Below are 14192 nucleotides of genomic sequence, written 5' to 3'. Positions count from 1 at the left end.
TCTGATTTGTCATTGACTAGCACATGCCCGTGTACTGTGGGTGTGCACAATTTTTGGGTGCTAGACCAAGATGGAGACTTTTAAAATTCACACTTCCCTTGCCATTTTATTTCTTCCTACCCTGTAATTGTATTCTCTGTACCACTGGACTTCCAAACACCATGCCCAGTGGAAGAATCTACTCAGCTTTGGAATGCCCACATTGGGCTGCTACAGTCGTGAATGACCAATGTGATTACAAAATCACAGAGCTGAAAGATCCCCTATATCTTGCCAGCCCATTTCATATCTTCTTCCTATTTGTCTATATTGTCCTTAACTCCTGTCACCCTTTCCCCTTCTTGGAATCATAATCAAATTGATACTTCCATTGCTACTAGAGAGAGCATCTTAAATGAATTCTCTTCTGAACCTATTCATCATTCCTCTGATTTCCAAACCAAAACACCCCACTCATTTCCCTATAAGAATGCCAGCTCTTTGAGGGCAGATACTGTCGCATTTTTGTATTTGTGTCCTGAGGACTTGGCAAGATTTTTGGCATTTTGTTGTTCTTGTTCAGTCCGTCAGCTGCATCTGCTGCAACACAACCAATGGGGTTTTCTTGGCAAAGATACTGAGTAGTTTATCATTCCTTCTTCAGTGTGTCTATGTTTTACAGATGAGAAAACTAAGACAAATGGAGTTAAATGACTTGACCAGGACCACACAGCTAATAAGTATCTGAGACCAGATTTGAAAATTCAGATCTTCCTAACTCCACACTTGGTGCTCAATCCACTAGTGGCACCACCTAGCTGCCTCATTTGGCATAAGTGCTAAATAATAATGGCTTTTTCCTGTCATTCATTCCCTGAAAAATGAAGGTTTAAATATAGCTAAAGAGCCATGAGCTATCACATCTATGCTAAATTGAAATGAAGTAACAAAAGGTTGGACAAGAATAGAATTTATTGTTACTTGTAGCCAGTAGTTTCTATACCTAATATACCTCCATGAAAAAAAGTAGCAAGCCTTTAGAGTGGCTGACATAATCGTTTTCCCAGAGTTGTGACTAGGCACTTTAGTGCTTCAGGCATGTTTTTAAAAATAGTGATCCTTTGCATTATTGCCTTCTAGAAGCTCGAAGGGCCTGTAACCAGAGAGAGAGCCTCATTCTAAAAAGAGTGGAATTTTCTGGCATTAAAAATATGCTTCATAAGCAGAATATTATGCATTCATTCTTTCGATGCCTTTCTTCCACCTGTATTGCTTCTTACTATGTCCAGCCTTGGCCCAAGCTCCATTTTCCCCATATGAGTATTCTTCTCCCCATCATCTCCCATTTCCCTTCTCCTGCCATCCCAAGATAGGTTACTCTCACCTGATTCTCATTCTAGCCCTCCAAATACAGATCCTAATGTCAGATAAGTCAATCAACTTTGCCTCTTGGTATTCAAATGTATCTTCTAGAGGTAACAGGAAGAAGTTGCCAACAGGTTTATTTAATGAATAATGTATCCAGACAGGACACATTTGTTCAATTTCTTATCCACGTGGACAAATGAAAACATTTGTTGTTCAGTTGTTTCAGTCACGTGTGACTCTTCACAACCCAATTTGGAGTTTTCTTGGCAAAGATACTGGAGCAGTCTGCCATTTCCTTCTCCAGCTCATTTTACATATGTTGAAACTGAGGCAAACAGGGTTAAGTGACTTGCCCTGGGACATACAACTAATAAGTGCATGAGGACAGATTTGAACTCAAAAAGATGTCTTCCTGACTCATCACTCTACTCACAGCAACACCTAGTTGCCTAATTGAAAACTGATTAGTGAAGACATTTAAACTATCATGTCTATTTTGCAAGAAGACAGTCATCACCAGGCAAGAATCCTGAAATCCTTTCTTCTCAGACCCTTTGCTGACAGCTGGCCTCCTGCCTGGGTGATGTACCCAAGTACTTACCTGGGGGATTCAAATCAAAGAACTCAAGGATAAATCAAGCTCCACTCTGCTTTATTCTATGACCTAAAAGTGCCAGCAAAAGGTACCCTTGTTTCTTTGAGGCAAACATCTGTCACCCAGCAGCTGTCCTGTGGAATCTTTGGGTCAAGAGCACCCTTCGCAAGAACTAACTCAACCAGCCATAAATAGAAATGCTGACAGGTGTTCCAGATTGATCCTGGCTGCCTTTTCAATTGGTTTCAAAGACCAACAAATGAGTTTTCAGTTCAGGAAAACTTCTCTTTTAGAGCTTTCTCCAGCTGACGAGTAAAATGAAAACTAACAAGTTAATTATGGACAAAGCAATTCTGTCCTTGAGTTATGTGATAGTGACCAAAACAACCTTTATTGTTGTTGATTTTTTCTATTTCTGAAGCATATGCCATCAACACCATATTAGCATATACACAAAATAGGAGTACCTGCCAAAGACTTAAGGAAAGTCAGTCATTTCAGTCCACATAATCAAGGCCTAGGAAAGTTTCCAATCCATCCTTGGCCCTCCTCGAACAAAGAGTCTTTGCTGTCCTGACTATGGAGGAGCTATTCATTAGACTAGAAGCTAGTGCTTACACTTGCCACAATTCACCAAAACACATTTAAAAATTTTAATTCATGAACTCTTTTTTTTAAATCATGTTTTCTTTGACTGATGTTCCTAAGGATACCAAGGAAGCTTTTCTTCTTTAAATAAGCTGACAGTGAAATCCTTTTTAAAGCAATTAAAACTGATTATTGATTCCATAATCTATCAGTTTTGTACATTCATATCTTTATATGAGGCTTCCTTAAAATAAAGCAAACCTAGAAAAATCACGATCCACTTATGCTTTTAAAACTAAAGGCAAGAGAATGCATTAGAGCATATATTAAACTTCTCCATTAGTCTTTCCTCTACCCACTGTCATTCTTTCACACCTGCATATTCATGCAATCTCATTTCCTGTGCAGTCTGTAAGAATGCCCTTTACTCTGCTGAGACTTATTAATTTGGAACTGAGATTGATTGTGGGAGGCAGACAGTCAGGGGCTATAACCCCACCCTAGAAGTGGCTTCCAATTCCATTAAGGCAGACTGGTGCTATCCAAGTTAACACATTCATTATACCCTACCTATCACTTTTTCTCACCTCTCTCATTTGAAAATGCCTTTTTAGGTATAAAAACAACCTTTAATATAGTTTTCCAGAGTTTCCTTTTAAATTATTTCTATCCTGTGTATCTCATTTTATCAGTGTTGTGAGACCTGTGTCACGAGGCCCTTTTAAAAATGAAGTGATTTTAAAATAGTGCCCAGGACATTCTATCAAATAAATCCCATTTTCATTCTGGTATGAATCAATCTGCATTATCATAGACTGAAAATGTAGGTCAGAATTGTTACTGAGTGTCTTGCAAAGTTGAAAATTCTACACGAAATACAACCTTTATTTTCATGGCAGTGTAATTTTGAAGTGCAATAATTCACTTTAAAAATTTTGGATTAAATAATTTAATTTATTATTCATAATCAGTTCAACTAATCAGGTTCTGTGCTAGATACTGAAGATACAAAGAAAAAAATGAAATAAACCCTGCCTTTGTGGCACTGAAAGTCTATTGGGTTGGGAGTGAGGAAAACACCTTTCCTGCCCAGTAAGACTAAGGATTGAATATATTTTCTCCACCTTGTACCTGTGTATAGTTGGTTTCTCTGTGGGCAAGTTAGCCTTGTGTTCACATTTTCTTCCTACAAGTATTTATCCTTTCATTTGTTCATATAATAGCAGGGGTCATAGACTCTTAGAAATAATATAGTCCAAGCCAAACCTAAATCAGGATCCCTTCTACAGCATTTCTTGAAGGCTCCTGGTGACAAGAAATCTGCTACCATCCAAGGCAATCCATCCTACTTTGGGACAGTTCTAATCATTTGGAAGTTTTTTGCTTCTCCAAAACCACAATCCAATTTAGCAAGTTCCATTCATTGTTTCTGGTTCTGCCCTTTTGGATCAATCAATAAGCACTTATTCAATACCTGCTCTGTGCCAGGAACTGTGCTAGATACTTATATACAAAAATGAAAGCATTTACCCTCAAGGAGCTTACAATTGAGCTAAGGGAGACATTATATACATACATAAGTATATCCAAAAAAGGCAAAAATGATTTAAGTGAAAAAGTCCAATAGAGTAAATCTAATTCTGCTTCAATATGACATCCATTAAGCTACTTGAGGACAATTGTCTACTCATCCCCAAGCTACACATCCCTAGTTCCTTTAGCCAAATATTAAATGTATTGGTGTCCAGTTTCAGTGAATACGTTTAGGAACCACATTGACATATTGGAGCATATTCTAAAATTGGAACATGTAATTCCCACAACTGAGTACCATTCCACCAATGTGATCTTACCTAATGGAACTATATAGCACTTCTCCTCCTATAGACACAATCTCTCCATTAATATAACCTAAGATTATGTATGTCTTTATTGTCTTCCATGCCACACTATTGACTTGTGTTGAGTTGTAGTCCACTTAACAATGCCCAAATCCTTTTCACATGAATTGCTGTCTAATTATTTCTTCCCATCCTATACTTGAGAAGTTAATTCTTTTTTGTCTGATTATAGGTATTTAGTCCCACCCCACTTCCACTCCCAACGAATTTCATCTTCTAAGAGTCTACTTTTCATTTATCCTATAGGTATCTGTTAAGATCCTTTCTCTCACTGTTTTTTGTGGGAAGTTGCTCAAGGATATTTGTTTAGAGTCTTGGTTTCTATTATGCAAAAGAGCAGACCCCAATGTCAGATAGTCCCTTTATGTCACATTAGCCTTTTGAGGTCTATCTTTTCCAAGTGAGCCAAAGGCTTTAGATGTTCAACAAAATTTTTCATGTCATCAGAGACTATGTCTGGTCCTGCTGATACTATGACTCTTAATTCCACAAAATAGGAGAGGGACAGTGCCTCAGTGCTATCTGGGTTCCTCTGGCATCAGGATGCACAAAATTTTGTATACCACAATTGTCCTGATACCTTTATGAAACAAATGGCCCCAACAATAAATTTGTATTTTCCATTCAGTTTCACATAGCCCTCAAATTCAATAGTCATCAAATTATTATTGGCTTCTTTCTGTCCCTTAACTTCAAAGGGCTTTGATGTTATAGTGTGATAGAGGCAAGCCAGAAAGAGAAAACTTCAGGCTTGCAAACCAAGGCTGGGGACCTGATCTGCAAAATCAAGGAGAACAGGACAAGCAAGGAGAAGGTTCCAAATGGAATGTTCCCAGAGGAGGCAGTTGAAGCTGACCAGGGGAGAAACTGGGACTTGGATTCTATCTCTCTCTCTATGGGGTTTGGCTGACCAAGGAGACTTTGGGCTCTCTGGGATTTTTCTGATCAAAGGAGGCAAGCCTGTCTGTAGGAAGAAGAAGCTAAAAACTAATCTTGTTAGCTTTGTCCAAGGCTGAAGGACCCTTGAGGGAGGGCTTCTGAAATTAGGCTGAGAGACCTTGGTAGCTTTGTGAATTGTAAAGAAGAAAAGAAGATTTTAAACAGTTGTCATCCATTTCTCTGACTGTCCCTCTGTCACTGCTGTGATTTCCCAAACCCTCAAATTCTCCTTATAGATTAAGGAAACCCTCATCCCTCTTACCTCAGTTTCCCATCCTGTTGCTTCCCAATAAACCCCTTACCTGAGAAAGAAAAAAGAGTATCTTTATAGTCCAGTGGGGGGGTGGGGAGGGAGGAAGCCAAAGGCTTAAAGAAATGGGTGGTTAAGGGAAGGAGTGAGGGAGGAAGAGGGTAGGAAATAGATTGATCCATTAACCTTCAAATAAGGATCAATAGGCAAACCCCAGTGCATCCCCCTGTAGCAATATCCCTCTATCTGTAGCAGTATCTCTCAGTGGCTCTCAAAGTACTTCTATCCCCACACTTAGCAGCCCCTAATCCCAAGCCAGAGTACTCAGTACCACTACCAGAAATAGTGTCACACAGATCATCCATTCTATTACAATAGGAAATAAGGGCAAGTATGTTTACTGAAACTGAACTATAGATTGAATTGGCATGTTCCCTCCAATGATGCAGCAATCTACATCTGCCCATCTGTTCAGCTCTTTTCTATATCTTCCCCTTAGCTAAACATTGTGGGGTTCACCATGCTACTTGCTTGCTCCTAAAATCCAAGAATATCATTATAATAGAGAGTCGAGCTATTCCTCACTCTTGTCATATGAACAATCTATCTTTTTTTAAATAGTAGATTTATAATAACATCCTTTACTTTGGTGGCCCATCATAATTCTTTATTAATAAAGTGTATACTAGTATTCTTGTTTAATTCCAGACTCTTGTGTCCTAATAGCCTTGTTGCCATATAACGCTTGGATAACATTGGTATGAAAAAGATGGTCTTTTGTTTCTGGGAATAATATGTGTATATAAACATATATGAATGTGTATATATGACTGTGCAACTCTGGCTCACTCAAATCCAATTTACACACAAGTCAACAGGCATCACCTAGTGATATCATTTAGGTCCTCTTTAAGTATGGAAGACAAAACCATAAATGTATGTATGTATGTATGTATGAGGACTATAAGTTTATAAGTGTGAGAAGTGGTATGGTTTAGTGATTAGAGAACTAAGCTTAGAGTCTAGAGCACCTGTGTTCAAGTCATCTTTCTGATACTTGTGTCAACTTGAGCAAGTGCATAAACATCCAAGGCCTCAAGCAACTCTCTGGACTCCAGTTTATAGAACAAATGCTAACAGCTCCCTATACATATTTACATATGTACATGTATGTATATATTGCATACACACACAATGAGAGGATAGTACAAGAGGGCACTGAACTTAAAAGTACTTTGACAGAAAAGATAGAGTCAGGGTGCCACACAGAGAGAGACATACATTGATACATAAAGAGAAAGAAAATATTTTGGAGCATCTAGGTAGCACTGAGGAGAGTGCACCAGGCCTGGAATTGAGAAGATCTGCATTCAAATCTAACCTCAGACACTACCTAGCTGTGTGACCTTGGGCAAGTCACTTAATCCCAATTGTCCAGTCCTTGTCACTCTTCTCTCTTAGAATTGAGACCAAGACAGAAGATAAAGATTTTTTTAAAAAAGAAAAAAAATTTAATTTTTCTATAGTTAATTTTTATGTGTGGGGTAGGAAGAACATTTGAATTGCAATGAACAGATCTGGGTTCAAATTTTGATTTTACTACTTACTACCACTATGGTTTTAACAAAACCATTTAGGATTGTTCACATATTAGGCTCTTAGCCTTGGCTTTTTCATCTATAAAGGAGGGAAGTGAACTGGAACATCCCTCCCAGCCATAGGTCCTATGATTCTGATGATAATTTATAGCTCTGTATCAGAACAAGTCCTGGTCAACAAAATGAGCACTTTTGGTAGGATAGCATCATAAGGAAGCAGACATTTGAAAAAAGAAGAGGAAATGAGTTTTACTTAAGGAGAAATATGTATTAATTCAATTCAGATATCACCAAAAGTTAGTTATAGAGATGATCAAAATAAGCATAATAATTCTATATCCAACAGTGTTTTGTTATCAAACTTGCAAAGGGCTAATATTTCAATGATGGCCCAGAGCTTTCATCTGCTTATTAGATTTCCTCCAACAAGTGTATGTATCTGGGAAGTTTATACAAGTGCGTCACTAAAGAGAGCAGTATATTTCTATTTTTGGAAAGAGTTTAAGGAATAACTCAATTCTAGAAATGCACTAATGGCAGGAAATGACTAGATTCTTACATGAATTATCTAATTATTAATCTTTTGATATTCCCAAATGAATGCATAAAACTATTATCTATGCATTCTGGAACACCTCGTCACTAAAGTAATATAATCAATATTTGACTTTCCTGAACTATATCTCCCTGTAAATAACTGCTGCTCTGTATATCCTAACCTTACATTTCTAGCCTTAATTCTTGACTTGTTTTCTTAAATGTAGTGGCATTGAGAGTGTTTTTATTCTGAGGGTCATAGTTTACTTTTGCAGAATCCTACCCTTCATTTTTGTCCATGTATATCTTCCATATTTTTTTAAAAGTCTGAGTTATCCCTTCATGAGTTTTTTTCTATAACTGATATGTGTCTTCTTTACAACATGATGAACATGGAAATTTTTTTTTACAATAATAATTACAAATATAATTTGTAACATATTACTTACCATCTTGAGAAGAGTAAAGAGGAGGGAGAGAATATGTATCACAAAATGTCAAAAAAATTAAGATTTGTATTGATGTGCAAAAAATAAAGAAAAACTGAATTAGATTATGAGTTCTTCTTGCCTTCTTTCCTTCCTTTCTTCTCTCTTCCTTTTTTCTTTCTGTCTTCCTTTCCTTCTTTCTTCCTTTCTTTTTTCCTTTCCTCTTGCTTCCTTCTTTTTTCCTTTCTTTTTCTTTCTTTCTTCCAAATTCCCTCTCTCCTCTTGCCTTTCCCAACACATTGAGAAGGCAAGCAATAACATACAAATGATACATCTGAAGTCATACAAAACATTTTTCTATACTAGCTATATTGCAAAGAAAATACAATAAAGAAAAGGTAAATAAAATAAAGAAACTGAAAACGTATGCTTCAGTCTTCACTCAGAATTCATCAGTTCTCTCCCTGGAGTTGGATAGCATTTTTCATTATGGTTCCCTTGAAATTGAATTTTATTGTCTTGATCAGAGTAGCTAAATTGAGCTTTGTTGCAATATTTCTGTTGCTATATACATTGTTACCCTGGTTCTGCTCATTTCACTTTGCTTTACTTCATGTAATTCTTTCTAGGTTTTTCAGAAACTATCCCACTAACCATTTCTTATAGCACTCTAGTATTCTCTCACAATCATTTACCACAACTGGTTGAGGCATTGCCTAATTAATGGATATCCCCGTAATTTCTAATTCTTTGCCACCACAAAAGGAGTTGCTTACAAAAATAATTTTGTACATCTAGATCCTTTCTCCTTTTCTTTGATCTCTTTGGGATACAGACTAATAGGGGTATTGCTGGATCAAAGAATATACACAGCTTTATAGCCATTTGAGTATATTTCCACATTGTTCCCCAGAATGGTTGGACCCATTTCACAACTCCACCACCAGTGCCTTAGACTCTATTTTTCCACATTTCCTCTAACATTTGTCCCACAGGAAGTATGCATAGAAAAAAAAAGCTGCCCCATGGCTATTTGTCATTATAATATGACAAGACTATTTTTTAAAATCCTAATGCAACTTTTTACCTCCAAATGAGTGTCATTTCCTCTTAAGTGGTCACTGTGGGAGGTTAAAAATTTATTTCAAAATGCTACTATTGTTCCATTTTATAAACTCCTCTTTTGGAATTGCTTTCAGAGTCAATTCTGAAACTATAAAAGAAAACCATTCACAATATTCACACCCCACCCTTTACATGAAGCTTTCCTGTCTTCACAGCTGTTAGGGCTCCCCCTCTCTCCAACACATTTGCCTTGTATTTATTTTAAATAGATTTCATATATTGTTGGCCATGTACATGTTGTCTTGTATAGAGTGCTCTCCTTAAGGGCAGAGACAGTTTCATTTTTCTATCCCCAGTACCTACCATAAATTTTTGGATTTATTGATATAATGATATGAAATATAATAAATATAAATACAAAGATGTTTATATAATGAAGTATCACACAGGGCTTATGAACCAAGGCAAGTGTCCATTAAATCTGAGGAGAGAGCTCACTGAAAGATTGTATATTACCACACCAACAAAAATAATAATCGCTGACATGTGTATAATGCTCTCTAGTTCATTAAATGATTTTTCATATGTTATGTATGTAATCCAGTTCAAACCCTTCATTTTTATATAAGGAAATTCAGCACGTCCCAAATCTCTTATAATTCATATTGAACCCATTTTATTTCCAGTGCTTTACTGATTCTTTTGTAAGTTAGGATGACCTGGGAAGGGAAACAACTTTTGTTTCAAAAACCAATGCAAACTACTTCTCTTCTAGTGTCTATATTTTTTTCAGTGTGTTGTCTTGCTCCTTTCTAGAAGCTATACAGAAAAGAGATCAAGCCACCTTTTAAACCAGCAGTGGGCAGACCTGAAGACACATTTCATTTTGATCCTGAGTTCACATCCAGGACCCCTACAGGTTAGTATGGACAGCACAAAGGGGAAGAATCAGCTGTTACTACCAGTGACATTTTTCCAATATTCCTGAACAGTTAGGGGGCAGACATCTAGGAGTTAGAGAGCCACATGAATAAACTACACTTAATAGAAAACTGTCATCATTGTTTGATGTCTTTCCTTCTTAGCTGGATTTATGGATGTAAGTGATACAGCAATTATCAATTATCCAGAGAATGGTTATAAATTTTGGATATTGTCCAGAACGCATGGATTTTTCTCCCTCCTGTCACCTGTATTTTGCCTGTTTTACTCTTGGCAGTATCTCCTCACAAGGGGAAAGCAATAGACACACAAATCAATTCTATTTCTTCTTAATAATGCTGCACAAGGTTTAGTTAAGGTTGAAACTACTGGTAAAAAAAAAATAGAGGTCTGTGGATCCAGTCTGAAAACAAATAATTTTTTCATGTGAAAATACTTGTCATCAACCATTTTATTTAAAGATTGCACAGTAGTGGAAAAAGTAAGTCAACAAGCTTTTAAAGAGCAAATTAAGCAGTGGGTGCATGGATACCTGCCAACTCCTTGGAAAATTATAGAATTAAAAATATTTTGGGTGACATAAGACTCCCTAAGAGGGAAGCAAGGACTTAAGGATAGAGGAAAGAAATTTAGATGGTGTAAAAATAAAATATAGCAACAAAAACTTATTTTGAATAATTTTTAAAGTAATAGAATGAGAAGATAGATACACAGAGCATGTAGTTAAATTAAAGCAGAGACTTCCCTAGTCCTATCAGTGAGGTTGGGTGATTATCTGTGAGTTTCAATTCATACTCTCTTAGATTCCCATTACAATGGATGATAGATAAAATGTATATTGAATTTAAGACTTGAAAGGAATGTAGAATGATTGCATCTTTGTCTTGCTGTGTCCTTAGTCAAGATACTCTAAGCAGGGTCACACTGATCTGATTTAGTGCCAGAAGGAGCATAGAAGAAACCTAGGTTGTCATTTTATTGTTAACTAATATATTTGGGATCTTGCAGAAAACCCAGCCTGACATTAATACTAGGACCTGAGAACTAATACATATATGTGATTTGCCTTACTAGATGTACATATGAGATTAGTATCATTGCGATAGGAAATGAAAGAGGGTGAGATTTGCGGGTTTCATCTTGATTTGGTCATTGTGTTTCCTTTAGTAAGTCATTTTACCTCTCTTCTGATTTATCTAGATGTCAAATTAATATATAATAGCAATTCCTAAGATGGAAGAACATTAAGTATTGATCCTTATAAAATGCTTAAGTCTTCAAATGGAATATATTTTCATTCTGGAAGCAGAGCTCTAGTCTTCACTTTGAAATATTCAAAGTCAATACCTGAAAATTTCTAGTTTTTTAATGCTAATATTGACCTGTTCCTACAATCTACCTAGCTACTAGGCATTGCTCCATTACCCCATAAACCTTTTGATATGCTGAGGGACACAAATTCATTTTAATAGTAGACTATGAAACATTTGTGTATTATAGGAATGTTAGTATTATATTATTAGCATTTATAAATTAAATGTAGTATATTAATATACTAACATAATATTAATATTAGTACACTCATATATGAATTAATCTAATATAGGGAAAACTTTTTTAAGAGGAGCCTGTAGCCCCACAAAATTTTTCATATTGAATCTCAAAAAACAGCCATAACTAGCAGTGATCTACCCTCCATTGTACATGCCATATTCCATTCCCCAACTTTGTGGTGGTGTCCTCCATGCCAAGAATGTGCTCTCTCTTCAACCCTGCCTCTTGGAATCTCTGGGTTGCTTCAAGACTAATCCCAAGAACAACCTTCTTCATGAAATCTTTCCTGGTTCTCCTCCTCCCCCACCTCACCCACCAGCTGCCAAGATATATACTCCCAAACTACCATGTATTCATTGGGTATATATTTTCCATATAATAAATGTATTTATGTTCTTTCCTCCATTAGAATGTTGAAGACATGGATTATTTGTTTCCCTATTATCCATTTATCCTAATTACTTAGCACAGTGCTTTATATAGCAGCACTCAATAAATGCTTATAGCTGAATTGATTAATTCTCTAGTATTTTAATTTTTCTAAACTATGATTTCTATTCCAATAGCATCGATTGTTTGTTAGCTTACCTGTGTTATAGAATTCCTTCTCTAGTCCCACCCCCCACCCCCAGAGATTCTCAGAGGTCATTCAGAGGTCATATAGGATTATTTTATTATATCACAGGAATTTACCTATGAGGGAGATAGGGTTTATGAGACACAAACATCCCTGCTTTTAGAAATTGGACTATTTTTATATATTTGTGTTTGCAGGCTTAGGGATGGGGGCAAGGGTAAGGTAGCAGCAGCTCTGCTCTTTTATAAGAGCACATAATACACAAAATCATTTGTATTTGACTTTAGGGTATATGATGTCATTTTTATTGTATTTATTACATTTATTGTAATTGGTTTGTACTCATTTTTATTTGGTGTAAGCTAAAACTGAAATTATTTTATTTTTCTTGAGCACAAACCTGTTAAAGGGAAGGAAAATGACTCTAGATCAGGTTGAGTGGCAAAGAGAAACCAATTTAAGATGAAAAATTCATCAGGTCAGTCTTTAAAGCAGATAATACTCAAGTGGATGATCAAGGCTTGACTGTACTCAGTTTTAATTTTTCATGTATTAATTTTATATTTTTCTCCTGTGTTCCACCTTCAGTGGCATGTTAAAGAATTATTCTCCCACAGATCTTTATCAAATCTAATCACATCATCTATAATGTAGTCATCATTTAAAGCCTATTCACATTTTCATTCTTGTAACCTTTCCCAAAAGTTGCTCCTTCTGCCTTTTAGTTGCCTGCCATTATCTGTTCAACAATTTCCCCAGATACATACATGGTGAAGTAAAAGTCCCAGTAGATAGTCAGTTTACATGTGTGGGAAGAAACTGCACCTTTTATATTTCTATTCTCTTAGTGTTAATGATTGTGTATAATCCTATAGCAAATTTTCCTTCACTCACAGAGAGGACTACAGACCACCCAGGTATGTACTCAGACCTTAATTCCATGACCTGTGAAAATCCATGTTAGTGTTCCTTTCAATAGGATCAGGTTCTTAAATCTAGAAACCTCAGGGAGGAAATTAACTCCTGTCGTTTGAAGTAGCTAAAAGCGATGATGTATCCACTTGTATTTTTTTCCAATGGGTGCACTTTTCAATGAGCTACAAGACAGCTTGGGGAATTTTGAAGAGGCAGCAAGTAATAGGGTGAACTGAGAAGAAAGATGGAGTACAAGTAAACTAAATGAAATGGAAACCCATCCATCCAGAGAAGCTTGTACGCAAGCAGGAAAAGCAGAGCAATGTTTCAAAAAACGTGTTTGTTGTCTCGTGTGTCTTGCACTGAATAATTTTCAGATTCCAAAAACTACTCAGCCATGCCTTCTGTTTTTTAATTAAGCTTCCATAGTCTGGCAGTTTGGGAGTTTATTCCCAAACACTGTCAACTCTGATTACATTAATTCAGCCATCTACAACTGGACATTCACAAAAATAGAAACTAAGGGTTCTTTGTGATGATGGTACCTTTGTAATAATCCGAAAAGAATAAACATTTCCCACTGGCACTCGTTGATTTTGTGATATTAGGATTTTAAAGTCTTTTGATTGTGATGAAACATTGAAGATGAAAAAAATATGTAGCCTTCTAAGAGAAGTCTAGTTACTCCTCTTTTTGTGGCCTGATCACTCAGCTTTGAATTAATGACATTCTGCAATATTCATGTTTCTGTATCTAAGCAAATAAAAGGTGCAAGACAACATTCATTACCATCATTCTCTTCTAGTTTGCTAATTGCTTCCTGAAAGTATTTTTTATGATATTAGCAATTCATTATTGATCTTTTAAAATTTGGTTTTCTTTTGGGAGAAATCCCTTGCAAATGATTTTTTTAAAATTTCTTTAATTAAAGTAAAAATGAGAAGTAAAATATATAC

The 14192-nt window shown here is 36.1% G+C and overlaps 1 protein-coding gene across 4 annotated transcripts in view; it reads left to right on the top strand.

Annotated features, from left to right (window-relative positions):
* RPS6KA2 (ribosomal protein S6 kinase A2) overlaps positions 1 to 14192 on the top strand; it is a 563997-nt gene that overhangs the window by 492675 nt on the left and 57130 nt on the right. For all 4 annotated transcript variants that reach the window (XM_001371705.4, XM_007484888.3, XM_007484886.3 and 1 more), the window contains one exon: positions 10065 to 10167. In XM_001371705.4, the coding sequence (XP_001371742.1) occupies positions 10065 to 10167 (103 nt within the window). The remainder of the gene's footprint in view (positions 1 to 10064; positions 10168 to 14192) is intronic.

The sequence above is a fragment of the Monodelphis domestica genome, chromosome 2 (genome assembly GCF_027887165.1).
Source record: "Monodelphis domestica isolate mMonDom1 chromosome 2, mMonDom1.pri, whole genome shotgun sequence".
Taxonomy (NCBI): Eukaryota; Metazoa; Chordata; class Mammalia; order Didelphimorphia; family Didelphidae; genus Monodelphis; species Monodelphis domestica.
Note: the sequence above shows the minus strand (reverse complement) of the source record. Positions and strands in the feature narration are given on the sequence as shown.